We start from the raw sequence: 16,740 nt of genomic DNA, 5'->3' as shown, positions 1-16,740 counted from the left end.
AGAAAGCCCTCGCACAGAAACGAAGACCCAACACAGCCAAAGATAAATATAAATAAATAAAAATTAAAAAAAAAAAAAAGAAAGGGACCGAGAAAATATTTGAAGAGATTATAATTGAAAACTTCCTTAATATGGGAAAGGAAATACTCAATCAAGTCCAGGAAGAGTACAGAGTCCCATACAGGATAAATCCAAGGAGAAACATGCCAAGACACATATTAATCAATCTATCAAAACTCAAATACAAAGAAAAAATATTAAAGCAACAAGGGAAAAACAACAATTAACATACAAGGGAATCCCCATAAGTTTAACAGCTGATCTGTCAGCAGAAACTCTACAAGCCAGAAGGGAGTGGCAGGACATATTTAAAGTGATGAAGGGGAAAAACCTACAACCAAGATTACTCTCTCTAGCAAGGATCTCATTCAGATTCGACAGAGAAATTAAAACCTTTACAGACAAGCAAAAGCTAAGAGAATTCAGCACCACAAAACCAGCTTTACAACAAATGCTAAAGGATCTTCTCTAGGCAAGAAACAAAAGAGAAGGAAAAGACCTACAATAACAAACCCAAAACAATTAAGAAAATCATAATAGGAACATATATATTGATAACTACGTTGAATGTAAATTGATTAAATGCTCCAACTAAAAGACATAGACTGGCTGAATGGATACAAAAAGAAGACCCGTATATATGCTGTCTACAAGAGACCCACTTCAGACCTAGGTACACCTACAGATTGAAAGTGAGGGGATGGAAAAATTATTCCATGTAAATTGAAATCAAAAGAAAGCTTGAGTGGCAATTATCATATCAGACAAAAAAGACGTTAAAATCAAGACTATTACAAGAGACAAAGAAGGACATTACATAATGATCAAGGGATCAATCCAAGAAAAAATATAACAATAGCAAAATTTATGCACCAAACAAAGGAGCATCTCAATACATAAGACAAATGCCAACAGCCGTGAAAGGGGAAATCGACAGTAACACAATCATAGTAGGGGACTTTAACACCTCATTTTCACCCAAGGACAGATCATCCAAAATGAAAATAAATAATGAAACACAAGCTTTAAATGACACATTAGACAAGATGGACATAATTGATATTTATAGGACATTCCATTCAAAAACAACAGAATACACTTTCTTCTCAAGTGCTCATGGAACATTCTCCAGGATAGATCATATCTTGGGTCACAAATCAAGCCTTGGTAAATTTAAGAAAAATCGTATCAAGTATGTTTTCCGACCACAACACTATGAGACTAGATATCAATTACAGGAAAAATATCTCTAAAAAATACAAACACATGGAGGCTAAACAATACACTACTAAATAACCAGGAGATCACTGAAGAAATCAAAGAGGAAATCAAAAAATACCTAGAAACAAATGACAATGATGATGGCCCAAAACCTATGGGATGCAGCAAAAGCAGTTCTAAGAGGGAAGTTTATAGCAATACAATCCTACCTCAAGAAACAAGAAAAATCTCAAACAACCTAACTTTACACATAAAGCAATTAGAGAAAGAAGAACAAAAAACCCCCAAAGGCAGTAGAAGTACAGAAATCGTAAAGATCAGATCAGAAATAAATGAAAGAGAAACGAAGGAAACGATAGCAAAGATCAATAAAACTAAAAGCTGGTTCTTTGAGAAGATACAGTAAATTGATAAACCATTAGCCAGACTCATCAAGAATAAAAGGGAGAAGACTGAAATCAACAGAATTTGAAATGAAAGTGGAGAAGTAACAACTGATACTGAAGAAATACAAAGGATCATGAGAGATTACTACAAGCAACTATATGCCAATAAAATGGACAACCTAGAAGAAATGCACAAATTCTTAGAAAAGCACTACCTTCTGAGACTGAACGAGGAAGAAATAGAAAATGTAAACAGACCAATCACAAGCACTGAAACTGAGACTGTGATTAGAAATCTTCCAAAAACAAACAAGCCCAGGACTGGATGGCTTCACAGGCGAATTCTATCAAACATTTAGAGACGAGATAACACCCATCTTTCTAAAAGTCTTACAAAACATAGCAGAGGGAGGACCACTCCCAAACCCATTCTATGAGGCCACCATCACCCTGATACCAAAACCAGACAAAGATGTTACAAAAAAGCAAAAACTACAGGCCAATATCACTGATGAACATAGATACAGAAAACCGCACAAAATACTAGGAAACAGAATCCAACAGCACATTAAAAGGATCATACACCATGATCAAGTGGGGCTTATCCCAAGAACGCAAGGATTCTTCAATATATGCAAATCTATCAGTGTGTTTTACCATATTAACAAACTGAAGGATAAAAACCATATGATCATCTCAATAGATGCAGAAAAATCTTTTGACAAAATTCAACACCCATTTATGATAAAAGCCCTGCAGAAAGTAGGCATAGAGGGAACTTTCCTCAACATAATAAAGGCCATATATGACAAACCCACAGCCAACATTGTCCTCAATGGTGAAAAACTGAAACCATTTCCACTAAGATTAGGAGCAAGACAAGGTTGCCCACTCTCACCACTATTATTCAACAGAGTTTGGAAGTTTTAGCCACAGCAATCAGAGATGACAAAGACATAAAAGGAATTCAAATTGGAAAAGACGAAGTAAAACTGTCTCTGTTTGCAGATGACACAATACTATACATAGAGAATCCTAAAGATGCTACCAGAAAATTACTAGAGCTAATCAATGAATTTGGTTAAGTAGCAGGATACAAAATTAATGCACAGAAATCTCTTGCATTCCTATACACTAATGGTGAAAAATTTGAAAGAGAAATTAAGGAAACACTCCCACTTACCATTCGAACAAAAAGAATAAAATACCTAGGAATAAGCCTACCTAAGGAGACAAAAACCTGTATGCCGAAAACTATAAGACACTGATGAAAGAAATTAAAGATGATTCGTACAAACTAATGGAGAGATATACCATGTTCTTGGATTGGAAGAATCAACATTGTGAAAATGACTCTACTACCCAAAGCAATCTACAGATTCAATGCAATCCCTTCAAACTACCAATGGCATTTTTCACAGAACTGGAACAAAAAATTTCACAATTTATATGGAAACACAAAGACCCCGCATAGCCAAAGCAATCGTGAGAAAGAAAATCGGAGCTGGAGGAATCAAGCTCCCTGACTTCAGACTATATTATAAAGGTACAGTAATCAAGACAGTATGGTACTGGCACAAAAACAGAAATATAGATCAATCAAACCGTATAGAAAGCCCAGAGGTAAACCCACACACATATGGTCAACTTGTTTTTGATAAAGGAGGCAAGAATATACAATGGAGAAAAGACAGCCTCTTCTATAAGTGGTGCTGGGAAAATTGGACAGATACATGTAAAAGAATGAAATTAGAACACTCCCTAACACAAAAATAAACTCAAGATGGATTAAAGACCTAAATGTAAGGCCAGACACTCTAAAACTCTTAGAGGAAAACATAGACAGAACACTCTATGACATAAATCACAGCAAGATCCTTTTTGACCCACTTCCTAGAGAAATGGAAATATAAACAAAATGAACAAATGAGACCTAATGAAACTTAAAATCTTTTGCACAGCAAAGGAAACCATAAACAAGATGAAAAGACGACCCTCAGAATGGGGGAAAATATTTGTAAACAAAGCAATGGACAAAGGATTAATATCCAAAATATACAAGCAGCTCACGCAGCTCAATATCAAAAAAACAAACAACCCAATCCAAAAATGGGCAGAAGACCTAAATAGACATTTCTCCAAAGAAGATATACAGATTGCCAACAAACACATGAAAGGTTGCTCAACATCACTAATCATTAGAGAAATGCAAATCAAAACTACAATGAGGTATCACCTCACACTCGTCAGAATGGTCATCATCAAAAAACCTACAAACAATAAATGCTGGAGAGGGTGTCAAAAAAGGGGAACCCTCTTGCACTGTTGGTGGGAATGCAAATTGATACAGCCACTATGGAGGACAGTATGGAGCTTCCTTAAAAAACTAAAAATAGAACTACCATATGACCCAGCAATCCCACTACTGGGCATATACCCTGAGAAAACCATAATTCAAAAAGAGTCATGTACCACAATATTCATTGCACCACTATTTACAATAGCCAGGACATGGAAGCAACCTAAGTGTCCATCGACAGATGAATGGATAAAGAAGATGTGGCACATATATACAATGGAATATTACTCAGCCATAAAAAGAAACGAAATTGAGTTATTTGTAGTGAGGTGGATGGACCTAGAGTCTGTCATACAGAGTGGAGTAAGTCAGAAAGAGGAAAACAAATACTGTATGCTAACATATATATATGGAATCTAAAAGAAAAGGTGGGGTTTGAAGAACTAGGAGCTGGACAGGAATAAAGACACAGATGTAGTGAATGGACATGAGAACATGGGGAGGAGGAAGTGTAAGCTGGGATGAAGTGAGGGAATGGTATGGGCATACATACACTACCAAATGTAAAATAGATAGCTAGTGGGAAGCAGCCACACAGCACAGGGAGATCAGCTTGGTGCTTTTTGTCCACCTAGAGGGGTGGGATAGGGAAGGTGGGAGGGAGTTGCATGAGGGAGGAGATATGGGGATATATGTATATGTATAGCTGATTCACTTTGTTATACAGCAGAAACTAACACAAGATTGTAAAACAATTTTACTCCAATAAAGATGTAAAGAAAAAAATTAAAAAGAATTTTGAAAAATTAAAAGATAAAATTTATATTTCATATATATTAAAAAACATGTTTAGTGAAATGTAATAATTTAATAGCTAAAAGCAAACAATTAATTATAAAACTCTTTGTAACATTTATAGAGTCTATTTTTTTTTCTAACATCATGAGTCTTTTTAAGGAAAGAAGTATAATAAACACTGGAGTTTTAAAGAAATTGCTCAAGGGACACTGAGCAGTTACTGAGAGAAATGCAAGAGACTAAAAAATATGAAAAGATGGTCAAACTCAATAATAACAAAATTAGAAAATTAAAATTTTTATGTCACTTAAAACTTATAAGGTTCATCAGATTAAAGTCGAACAGTATTATAGAGGATGTGGGAAAACCAAAATTTCTGGGGATACTTGCTGTAGTATAATTTGGCACAATCTTTATGAGGCTATTTTAAAAATACAACTAAATTTAAAGGGCATAACCTTTATTTTAGAAACTGAATGGGAAGAACTTAACCTTAAAGAAATAAATAATGAAAAGGAATAGAATGCATGTATTAGGCTGTTCATAAATGAAAGTTTCAAAGTAAAACTGAAAACGACCTTAATTTTCTGATTTAATAAATTCAAATATATCCATCCAAACTGCTTCCACTTCTGTTATTACAAAGGATAACTGTATGCATTGAAGAGGGGGAAAAAACAACGTTAAGTTAGGAAATGAGGAAAAACCCAAAATGTATAACAGGACACTATTCTTACAGTGAGAAATAAATGTCTATATATTTAGCCAAAATATTAACATTAGTATCTATGTGTGTTAATACAGCCTAGATCTTTTGTGAAGTAAAATTTTATTTCCAACTTTTTCTGTGAAGAATTTTTAATTCTATAGTGAAAGAAAATAAAAAAACTATTTTCCATAGTGGGAAGAAAAGATTATTTGTGTATATTTGCAAATTTCCTTGTCCTAGGGGAAAGAAGTAGTTTTCTATAATGGGGCTGTGGGACTTACAGGAGCCCCATCTCACCACCCCTTCCTGCCTCTATGAATCTAAAGCTGGGACCTTCCAGAACCCAATTTATGGCAAGTCCTGGCCAAGCTGGCAATAGACCTACTTCTTCCAACAACTACTCATTTCAGCTTGTGGAGGCTCAACAGCCCCTCCTAACCCTGACCCCTCTTCCTTAGGCACTCATCAGACCCCTCCTTGAATCAAGCTCGCATTCCTTATCCTGCCAAAGTGCCCCTCTGGGGACATCTACTCTAAGGCCAGGGATCACCCAAAGGCTCCCTGAATATCCCCCCTCCCTGAAAAAAAATTTTGAATAGACTGGCCTTTCTCTACACAGGACCCTTCTCTGTGAGACTGGGAAGTGCATGGAGTTGTGCAGGCAGGGGAAGAGGTTGCTGAGCAAGATGTCAATCCCATCCCATCTGTGCTCCTTGAAACTGCCACGTGTCACCTACACAACTCAGTGAACTCAGGTATGTGGTTTGAAGTAACTTCTCTCCATTTTGCACTTTGGACTCAAGTCACTGACTGTGGTTGCTCATTTTTCCCAGTAAATGTGAGACTGTAACTACAAAGTGAATCCTTGGAATTCCCTGGCAATTCTACTATATTTGCAGGATGATTTAACCCTGACTTTAGAGCAGGACCAGTCTTCCAGTTTATGTACCCAGTCCTCTCTCCTGAGACTTACAACACTGCTTCTCCTACAGGTGTACTACCTGATGGGCACCCAGTTAGTTATCTCAATAAGGGGAAAAATAACAGAGGAGACCTCATTTTTACACATGTCTTTACCACAAACGCTGCATTTTTTCATTTGCACAGCATGACCTTCTCCTGACCAAAGCCAAACATTTCATTTTTTAAGGAATCTCATTTCCCCACATCTACTCAAAGACTTGGCTTCTATGAATATCTCTATTCTCTCTTCAACATCCCTCTTTCTCTGGTTACTAAACTTTATGAGTTTTGTTCATCTCCATCTTGTCCAAGTTTTTACTTTTCCTTTTTTAAAAATTTAATTATAGAACTTACTTATCTACAGAAAACAATTTTTTAAAAGACACTCATATATACACCATATACACAAAAATTAAACAGTTATTACTAGTTCATAGTACAGAGCTTTCCTTAAGAAAGGAGGAAGGAGGAAGGCTCTGATACTGGGGATGAGAGACTAAGCATACTTCCTCTGGTCTCTGACTAAATGCACCTTGAAACCTGAAAGAAAGCAGTGCAGGAATGCCCCAGGCTAAACAAACCACAGGGTCAGCACAAGGCCCCACCCATCAGCAAACAGGCTGCTTAAAGACTTCCTGAGCCCACAGCCACTTCTAAACACGCCACTTGACACAGCCCTGTCCACCAGAGGGACAAGACCCAGCTCCACCCACCAGTGGGTAGGTACCAGCCTCACCCACCAGGAGGCAAACACCAGAAGCAAGAAAACTACAATCCTTCAGCCTATAGCACTGAGTTTGCAAACACAGGTCAGAGACGACCCTGGGGCCAGCTGGTCCCTGGCCCTAGGTTGATGAGAAAGGATTGTACTCCTGGGACACATAGGACATCCGCTAGAGAGGGCCACTTCTCCAAGTCAAGAAATGTAACTAAGCTACTACATACACAAAATGCAAATACAATTTTAAACAAAATGAGACGCCAAAAGGATATGTTCCAGATGAAGGAACAAGATAAAACACCAGAAGAACAACTAAGTGAAGTGCAGATAGGCAATCTACCTGAGAAAGGGTTCAGAATAATGATCAAAGATGATCCAAGAACTCAGGAAAAGAATGAATGCAAAGAGTGAGAAGTTACAAGAAGTTTTTAGCAAAGAGTTAGAAAATACAAAGAATAACCAGAGTTGAAGAATACAATAACTGAAATTTAAAATACACTAGAAGGAATCAATAGCAGAATAAATGAGGCAGAAGACCAAATCAATGAGCTGGAAGATGGAGTGGTGGAAAGACTGCCACAGAACAGAATAAAGAAAAAAATTGAAAAGAAATGAGGATAGTTTAAGAGACCTCTGGTACAATGTCAAACACAACAACATTCGAATTATAGGGGTCACAGAAGGAGAAGAGAGAAGGACCTGAGAAAATTTTTGAAGAGATAATAGCTGAAAACTTCCCTAACATGGGAAAAGAAACACTCACCCAAGTCCAGAAAGCACAGAGTCCCATACAGGATTAACCCAAGGAGCAACACGTCAAGACACGTAGCAATTAAACTGACAGAAATTAAAGACAAAGAGAAAATATTAAAAGCAACAAGGGAAAAGCAACAAATAACATCCAACAGAATACTCATAAGACTATCAGCTGATTTTTCAGCAGGAACTCTGCAGGCCAGAAGGAAGTTGCACAATATAGTTAAAGTAATGAAAGGGAAGAAACTACAACCAAGAATACTCTACCCAGCATGGCTCTCATTCAGATTTGACAGAGAAATCAAAAGCTTTACAGATAAACAAAAGCTAAGAGAATTTGGCACCACAAGACCAGTTTTACAACAAATGCTAAAGGAACTTCTCTAAGTGAAATACAAAAGGCCACAGCTCGAAACAAGAAAATTACAAAATGGGAAAGCTCACCAATAAAGACAAACATGCAGTAAAGGCAGGCAATCATCCACACACAAATATGATATCAAAACCAGTAAACATGAGAGGAGGAGAATACAAATGCAGCATATTGGAAATGCATTTCAAATTAAGAGATCAGCAATGTAAAACAATCTTGTATACTTATAGACTGCTATATCAGAACCTCATGGTAACTGCAAATGAAAAATCTATAATATACACGCAAAAAAGAAAAACGAATCCAAACAAATCACAAGAGAAGAGAACAAAAGAGGAAAGGAAGAAAAAAAGACATACAAAAACAAATCCAAAACAATTAACAAAACGGCAATAAGAATATATATATGGATAATTACCTTAAATGTAAACAGATGAAATGCTCCAAATAAAAGAGATAGACTGGCTGAATGGATACAAAACAAGACCCGTATATATGTTGTCTACAAGAGACCCACTTCAGATCTAGAGACACAAACAGACTGAAAGTAAGGGGATGGAAAAAGGTATTCCATGCAATTGGAAATCAAAAGTAAGGTGGAGTAGCAATACTTATATCAGACAAAATAGACTTTAAAATGAAGACTGTTAAAACTAAAGACAAAGAAAAACATGACAAAATGATCAAGGGATCAATCCAAGAAGAGGATATAACAACTGTAAATATATATACACCCAACATAGGAGCACCTCAATATATAAGGCAAATACAAACAGTCATAAAAGGAGACATTGACAGTAACACAATAATAGTGGGGGAACTTTAACACCCCACTTACATCAATGGAAGTTCATCCAGACCCCCCCAAAAAAAAAAATCAATAAGGAAACAGGACTTAAGTGACACATTAGACCAGATAGACTTGATATTTATAGAGCATTCCATCCAAAAGCAGCAGAATACACATTCTTTTCAAGTGCAAATAGAACATTCTTCAGAATTGGTCACATGCTGAACCACAAAGGAGGTCTTGGTAAATTTAAGAAAATTGAAATCATATTAAGCAACTTCTCCAACCACAAGGCTATGAGGTTAGAAGTCAACTACAAGAAAAAAATCGTGAAAAACACAAACACATGTAGCCTAAACAATATGCTACTAAACAACAAATGGATCACTTGGAAATCAAAGAGGAAATTAAAAAATACCTAGAGACAAATGAAAACAAAAACATGACAATCCACCACCTATGGGACACAGCAAAAGCAGTTCTAAGAGGGAACTTTATAGTGATACAAGTTTACCTCAGAAAAAAAGAAAAATCTCAAATAACCATCCTAACCTTACACCTAAAGCAAATAGAGAAATAAAAACAAAACCCAGTGTTAGTAGAAGGAAAGAAAGCATAAAAATCAGAGCAGAAATAAATGAAAGACTAAGAAAACAATAGAAAAGATCAATGAAACTAAAAGCTGGTTCTTTGATAAGATAAACAAAACTGAAAAACCTTTAGCTAGACACATCAAGAAAAAAAAGAAAAGGCTTCCCTGGTGGCGCAGTGGTTGAGAATCTGCCTGCCAATGCAGGGGACACGGGTTCGAGCCCTGGTCTGGGAAGATCCCACATGCCGCAGAGCAACTAGGCCCGTGAGCCACAATTACTGAGCCTGCGTGTCTGGAGCCTGTGCTCCGCAACAAGAGAGGCCGCGATAGTGAGAGGCCCGCGCACCGCGATGAAGAGTGGCCCCCACTTGCCGCAACTAGAGAAAGCCCTCGCACAGAAATGAAGACTTAACACAGCCATAAATAAATAAATAAATAAGTAAATAAAAAAAAATAGAATGAACACTTTAAAAAAAAATTATCCCCAGTGATTGTTTAAAAAAAAAGAAAAAAGAAAAAAAAGAAAGACAGCCCAAATCAGTAAAATTAGAAATGAAAAATGAGAACTTACAACAGACACCACAGAAATACAAAAGACCATAACAGAGTACTACAGGCAACTACATGCCAATAAAATGGAAAACTTAAAAGAAATGGACCAATTCTTAGAAAGGTACACTCTCCCAAGACAGAACTAGGAAGAAATAGAAAATATGAATAGGCAAATTATAAGTATTGAAATTGAATCTGTGATTTAAAAACTCCCAATAAACGAAAGTCCAGGACCAGCTGGCTTCACAGATGAATTCTATCAGACATTTGGAGAAGAATTAACACCTATCCTTCTGAAATTATTTTTAAAAATTGCAGAGGAAGGAACACTTTTATACTCATTCTATGAGGTCCCCATCACCCTGATACCAAAATCAGACAAAGATACCACAAAAAAAAGGAAATGACAGGCTGATATCACTGATTAACATAGACGTAAAAATACTCCACAAAATACTAGCAAACCGAATTCAACAATACAATACAGGGATCATACACCATAATCAAGTGGCATTTATCCTAGGGATGCAAGGATTTTTCAATATCCACAAATCAATCAGTGTGATACTCTACATTAACAAACTGAAGAATAAAAACCATATGATCATCTCAATAGAGGCAGAAAAAGCTCTTGATAAAATTCAACATCCATTTATGATAAAAAAAAACTCTCCAGAAAGTGAGCATAGAGAGAACCAACCTCAACATAATAAAGGCCATATATGACAAACCCACAGCTAACATCATACTCAATTGTGAAAAGCTGAAAACATTACCTCTAAGATCGGGAACAAGACAAGGACGTCCACTCTTGCCAATGTTATTCAACATAGTTTTGGAAGTCCTAACCACAGCAATCAGAGAAGAAAAAGAAATAAAAGGGATTCAGACTGGAAAAGAAGAAGTAAAACTGTCACTGTTTGCAAATGACATGATACTATACATAGAAAATCCTAAAGATGTACCATAAAACCACTAGAGCTCATCAATGAATTCGGTAATTCAGCAGGATAGAAAATTAATACAGAGAAATCTGTGGCATTTTTATACACTAACAATGAAAGATTAGAAATAGAAATTAAGGAAACAATCCCATTTACCATCACATCAAAAAGAATAAAATACCTAGGAATAAACCCACGTAAGGAGGCAAAAGACCTGTACTCTGAAAACTATAAGACACTGATGAAGGAAACCAAAGATGACACAAACAGATGGAAAGATATATGGTGTTCTTGGATTGAAAGAATCAATATTTTCAGAATGACTATACTACCCAAAGCAATCTACAGACTCAATGCAATACTTATCAAACTACCAATGGCATTTTTCACAGAACAAGAACAAAATATTTTAAAATTTATATGGAAACACAAGAGACCACCAACAACCAAAGCAATCTTGAGAAAGAAAAACAGAGCTGGAGGAATCAGGCTCCCTGACTTCAGACTATACTACAAAGATACAGCAATCAAAACAGTATGGCATGGGCACCAAAACAGAAATATAGATCAATGGAACAGGATAGAAAGCCCAGAGATAAACCCACCACCTATGGTCAATTAATCTAAGACAAAGGAGGCAAGACTATACCATGGTGGAAAGACAGTCTCTTCAATAAGTGGTGCTGGGAAAACTGGACAGCTACATGTAGAAGAATGAAATTAGAACATTCTCTAACACCATACACAAAAGTAAACTCAAAATGGATTGAAGACCTAAATGTACAACAGGATACCACAAAACTCCTAGAGGAAAATATAGGTAGGACACTCTTTGACATAAATTGCAGCAATATCTTTTTGGGTCCACCTCCTAGAGTAATGGATTTAAAAACAAAAATAAACAAATGGGACCAAATTAAACTTAAAACGTTTTGCACAGCAAAGGAAACCATAAACAAAATAAAAAGACAACATACAGAGTGGGAGAAAATTTTTGCAAATGATGCAACCAACAAGGGATTAATCTCCAAAATATACAAACAACACATACAGCTCAATATCAAAAAACAAACAACCCAATCAAAAAAATGGGCACAAGATCTAAATGGACATTTCTCCAAAGAAGACATACAGATGGCCAAAAAGCACATGAAGAGATGCTCCACATCGATAATTATTAGAGAAATGCAAATCAAAAGTACAATGAGGTATCTCCTCACACCATTCAGAATGGCCATCATCAAAAATGTCTACAAATAGCAAATGCTGAAAAGAGTGTTGAGAAAAAGAAACCCTCCTACACTGTGGGTGGGATTGTAAATTAGTACAGCCACTATGGAGAACAGTATGGAGGTTCTGCAAGAAACTAAAAGAGCTACGATATTATCCTGCAACCCCACTCCTGGACATATATCTGGAGAAAATCATAATTTGAAAAAATACATGCACCCCAATGTTCATAGCAACACTATTTACAATAGGCAAGACATGTAAGCAACCTAAATGTCCATCAACATATGAATGGATATGTATGTGTATAAACATATATATATGTATGTATATAAACATATATATAATGGAATATTACTCAACCATAAAAAAAATGAAATAATGCCATTTGCAGCAAAATGGATGGACCTAGAAATTGTCATACTAAGTGCAGTAAACTGGACAGAAAGATAAATATCATATGACATCGTTTATATGTGTAATCTAAAAAAAGAGATACAAATGAACTTATTTCCAAAACGGAAAGAGACTCACAGACATAGAAAGCAAACTTATGGTTACTGAAGGGGAAAGGGGGTGGGGGGAGAGATAAATTAGGAGGTTGGGATTAACATATACACACTACTATATATGAAATAGATAACAAACAAGGACCTACTCTGTAGCACCGGGAACTATATTCAATATTCTGTAATAACAGATAAGTGTTATTATATAGTTTCTAGTCCCTTGCTACAGTGATCTGTGTTTCTATTGATATTTTTTCTTAATTCCTTTAGCATCTTTATTACCTCCTTTTAGAACTGGGTTTGTAATAGACTGGTGAGGTCTGCTTTGTTATTTCAGAGGATCTCTCATGTTCTTTTAATTAGGAGTAGTTCCTCTGAATTTTCATTTTACTTAACTTTCTCTATCTCTGTGAATTTAGGGGAAACAGTTATATATTGTGCTGTTGAAGGGGTGTTTTAGATGGGAGCATCCTGGTGTAGACCGTGTGTGTCCAATATCTTTGGTTCAAGGGTTGGTTTGTAATGGAGGCTAGCCATGTCTTCTCTCAGGTTGGTGCGGCTGGTTTTGGGGGATCTAAAGCCAGTCCAGAGTGAGGCAGGAATTCCTCTCCTCTCCATGCCTATCACCATGCTCTCATGGGCGGGTCTGCTCCCCAGATTTTGGAGTAGAAGCTCTGAAAGTCAGGTTCCATCTGGTTTCTTTCCCCTTGAGTGCATGCCCTGCCCAAAAAGAGGGGAGTATGGAAGCAATTGAGGTCCGTGTGCTCACAGAGAACTGAAGCGCTGCCTGTGTTGGTGTCCACAGCTCCACTCAGATGCACCCCATCCTTTTCCCTGATGTGTTCATCCCAGATCTAGTGCAAGGCTGTGGTGTGGAGTGGCCAGGCTGGCGCGTTCACTAGACTGGGGCTTGGGGTCAGGGCGCTATGGCTGCAGGAATTGAGGTGGCTGCACTTCTGTCAGGTATATGGGCTGTCTCACTGGCAGTATTCTCCCAGGACCTCTCTGCCCCAGATCCAGCAGTAAGATGTGCTGTGGAGTGAGTGGGGGTGGGATGTTTGCCCCCTCAGATTGGGGAGTGCAGCAAGGCGGTAGCTGCCAGTTCAAAGTTCTGTCCACCCTGATTATTGGAGCCAAAATGTGTGCTCTCCTTGTGTGTAGGGTCAAGGCTCCTCCAGCTCATCTATCTGTCCCAGAGGTTCTCCCAGCCACCAAGAGGTCTTGTCTCATCCACGCAGGAACCCAGATTGCGATGTACAGGCTGTGACTCAACCAGATAGCTCCTCAGGGTGAGGGTCTGCCCCTGCAAAACTTCTCTCTTACTTGAAGATCCCTTTCCAGGGCTGGGATCCTGACCATAGGCATTTTTTCTGTCCTCCTCTGTTATGTGGAAATCTTTCTTGCAGCTTTGTTTGTATAGGAGTTCTTCTGACAGTTTCCATTCAGTATTCTGTGAGAATTATTCCACATGTTGATGTATTTTTCATGTGTGTTAAGGATTGGTGAGCTCCACATCCTCCCACTCCATTTTGATCCCTCCCCTCTTTATAACAACTTTTAAATGACAGAGGTTAAATAATGGAAAACAGATCACTAGATGCTAAAGGTAGGAAAGGGAATGACAGGAGCAAGGGTTGGTGGTACATTTATAAGAGTACTAAAACAGGATTTCCTGTGGAGAGGGAATTATTTAGTATCTTGACTATGGCGGTGGGCACAGGAAGCTACAGGTGATAAAACTATACAGTTCTAATTACATGCACACACAAACACAAGTACAGGAAAACCTGACTGGGGAAATCTGAATAAGATCAGTAGACTGTGTCACTCTCAATATCTTAGCTGTGATTATTATACTATAATTTTATAAATATTATTATTGGGGGAAACTGAGTGAAGTGCACGTAGATTCTCATTATATTTTTTCTTGCTACTGCATGTGAATCTTCAATAATATCAATAAACATTTCAATTAAAAGTATACCAGATTGGAAGTTGTAGCATGTAAACTGTAAGCATAAGAAATCTGGAATTGTTATATTAATATAAGTAAAATACATACTGGAAATCGAGAAGCATTACTAGATGTAAAGAGGCCAGGAGCATCTTGATAAAATGGCCAATTCATCAGGATTCTGACCAGTAGCACATAAAAGATCCTTAATATATTCTGTAATGGAAAACCTCAGAAGATAAATCCTTAGGTGAGCTCACCTCTGTCTTTCTCCAGTATCTCTATCTGAAGGAATTTACAATTATTTTGAGTTCTGGGTGTGACTGAAACTGAAGCACAATATCAGTTGCTAAAAGGTAGTAATTGCACCATATTCCACTATGCTTTAATTAGAAACAAAGGATTATATTTTGTTAAATATTGTAATTTAAAGTCAGTATAAACAAGAAAAACACTTGCTTTCTGTTCTTTCCCCAGAAAAATCATAAAGCATTCACTTCTGTGTCTCTCAAATTCCATTTTCTGGAAATGACTGAAGACTGTAGCAGGCATATTTTAGATTATTTAGAGACCATGTACATGCCAAAGTCCAATGTTGATTTTACAGAATCACTGAGAAGAAGCACGTTAAGTGAGTAAACCTTTAAACAGATTTAATGTTCATCAGATAGAAGTATCTTTGGTAAATAATTTTCTCTATGACTTTACTTAAAAAACTAATACCTCGTGATTCCAGACAGATTGGGGAAACTGCTTCCAATGTTCTGGTGCAGTAGCGAAGTGACGAGAACCATTGATGAGAAACTGATGTGAGGTCACATAGATTTAGTGTGAGTTAATGAAAGGAAACATTTTTCTCCCTTTGAACTTATCTCTACAAATTCATTGTGAGTTTTCTTGAAAATTGCCTCTTCACGATGGCCTTTGAGGAGCTCCTGAATGAAGTTGGTGGCCTGGGAAAATTCCAGATCATTCAGATGGTTCTCGTTCTTCCTCCGGTCATGATAGCAGCCTGTCACATACTGCTGGAGAACTTCACTGCCGCCATTCCTGGTCATCGCTGCTGGGTCCCCATCCTTGATAATGACACTGTCTCTGATAATGACACTGGGGTCCTCAGCCCTGATGTCCTCCTGAGAATCTTCATCCCGTTGGATTCTAACTTGAAACCAGAGAAATGTCATCGCTTCCTCCTCCCCCAGTGGCAGCTCCTTCAACTGAACGGGACCTTCCCCAACATGACTGACCTGGACACGGAGCCCTGTGTGGATGGCTGGGTGTATGACCGAAGCTCCTTCTCCTCCACCATCGTGACTGAGGTAAAGGCCCCATTTACCTCTTCTGAGTACATGGTGTGGGTGTTTAGAATAACATAAATAGGCACTGTTCAAATATTCAGTTACTGAGTAGATAGTATAACCAGCTCTCTTTTATTCTTTCAGTGATTGTTTATCTTTTTAATTGCCAAACACTTACATTACAACTGAGGATGATGAAATCAATAAACTGGGTATGAATTTTACTATCACAAAGCTTAAAATTTAATGTGAATATTGACGTTTAGACAAGGACATACTTAATATAATGTGTGAAAAATTATTCTTGGTCACTTGTTCTCAGTCTAGTTGCAATTGAAAATATTTGTATTAACTTTTAAAAATTCCATTTCCTGGGCTTCCCTGGTGGCGCAGTGGTTGAGAATCTGCCTGCCAATGCAGGGGACACAGGTTCGAGCCCTGGTCTGGGAGGATCCCACATGCCGCGGAGCGACTAGGCCCGTGAGCCACAATTGCTGAGCCTGCGCGTCTGGAGCCTGTGCTCCGCAACAACAGAGGCCACGACAGTGAGAGGCCCGCGCACCGCGATGAAGAGTGGCCCCCACT

At 37.6% G+C, this 16,740-nt stretch overlaps 1 protein-coding gene and 1 long non-coding RNA gene across 3 annotated transcripts in view; one reads left to right on the top strand and one right to left on the bottom strand.

Annotated features, from left to right (window-relative positions):
• The window catches only part of LOC309606754, a 308,111-nt gene that overhangs the window by 197,940 nt on the left and 93,431 nt on the right, over positions 1-16,740 (bottom strand). The window lies entirely within an intron of this gene.
• The window catches only part of LOC309606696 (solute carrier family 22 member 10-like), a 234,399-nt gene continuing 223,149 nt past the window's right edge, over positions 5,491-16,740 (top strand). For both annotated transcript variants that reach the window (XM_082344115.1, XM_082344114.1), the window contains exon 1: positions 5,491-16,176. In XM_082344115.1, coding sequence (XP_082200241.1) covers positions 15,775-16,176 — 402 coding nt within the window. In that variant the 5' untranslated portion in view covers positions 5,491-15,774. The remainder of the gene's footprint in view (positions 16,177-16,740) is intronic.

The sequence above is a fragment of the Balaenoptera borealis genome (assembly GCF_965194805.1).
Source record: "Balaenoptera borealis genome assembly, chromosome: 11".
NCBI classification, from domain to species: domain Eukaryota; kingdom Metazoa; phylum Chordata; class Mammalia; order Artiodactyla; family Balaenopteridae; genus Balaenoptera; species Balaenoptera borealis.
This window is presented reverse-complemented; position numbering and strand designations above follow the sequence as displayed.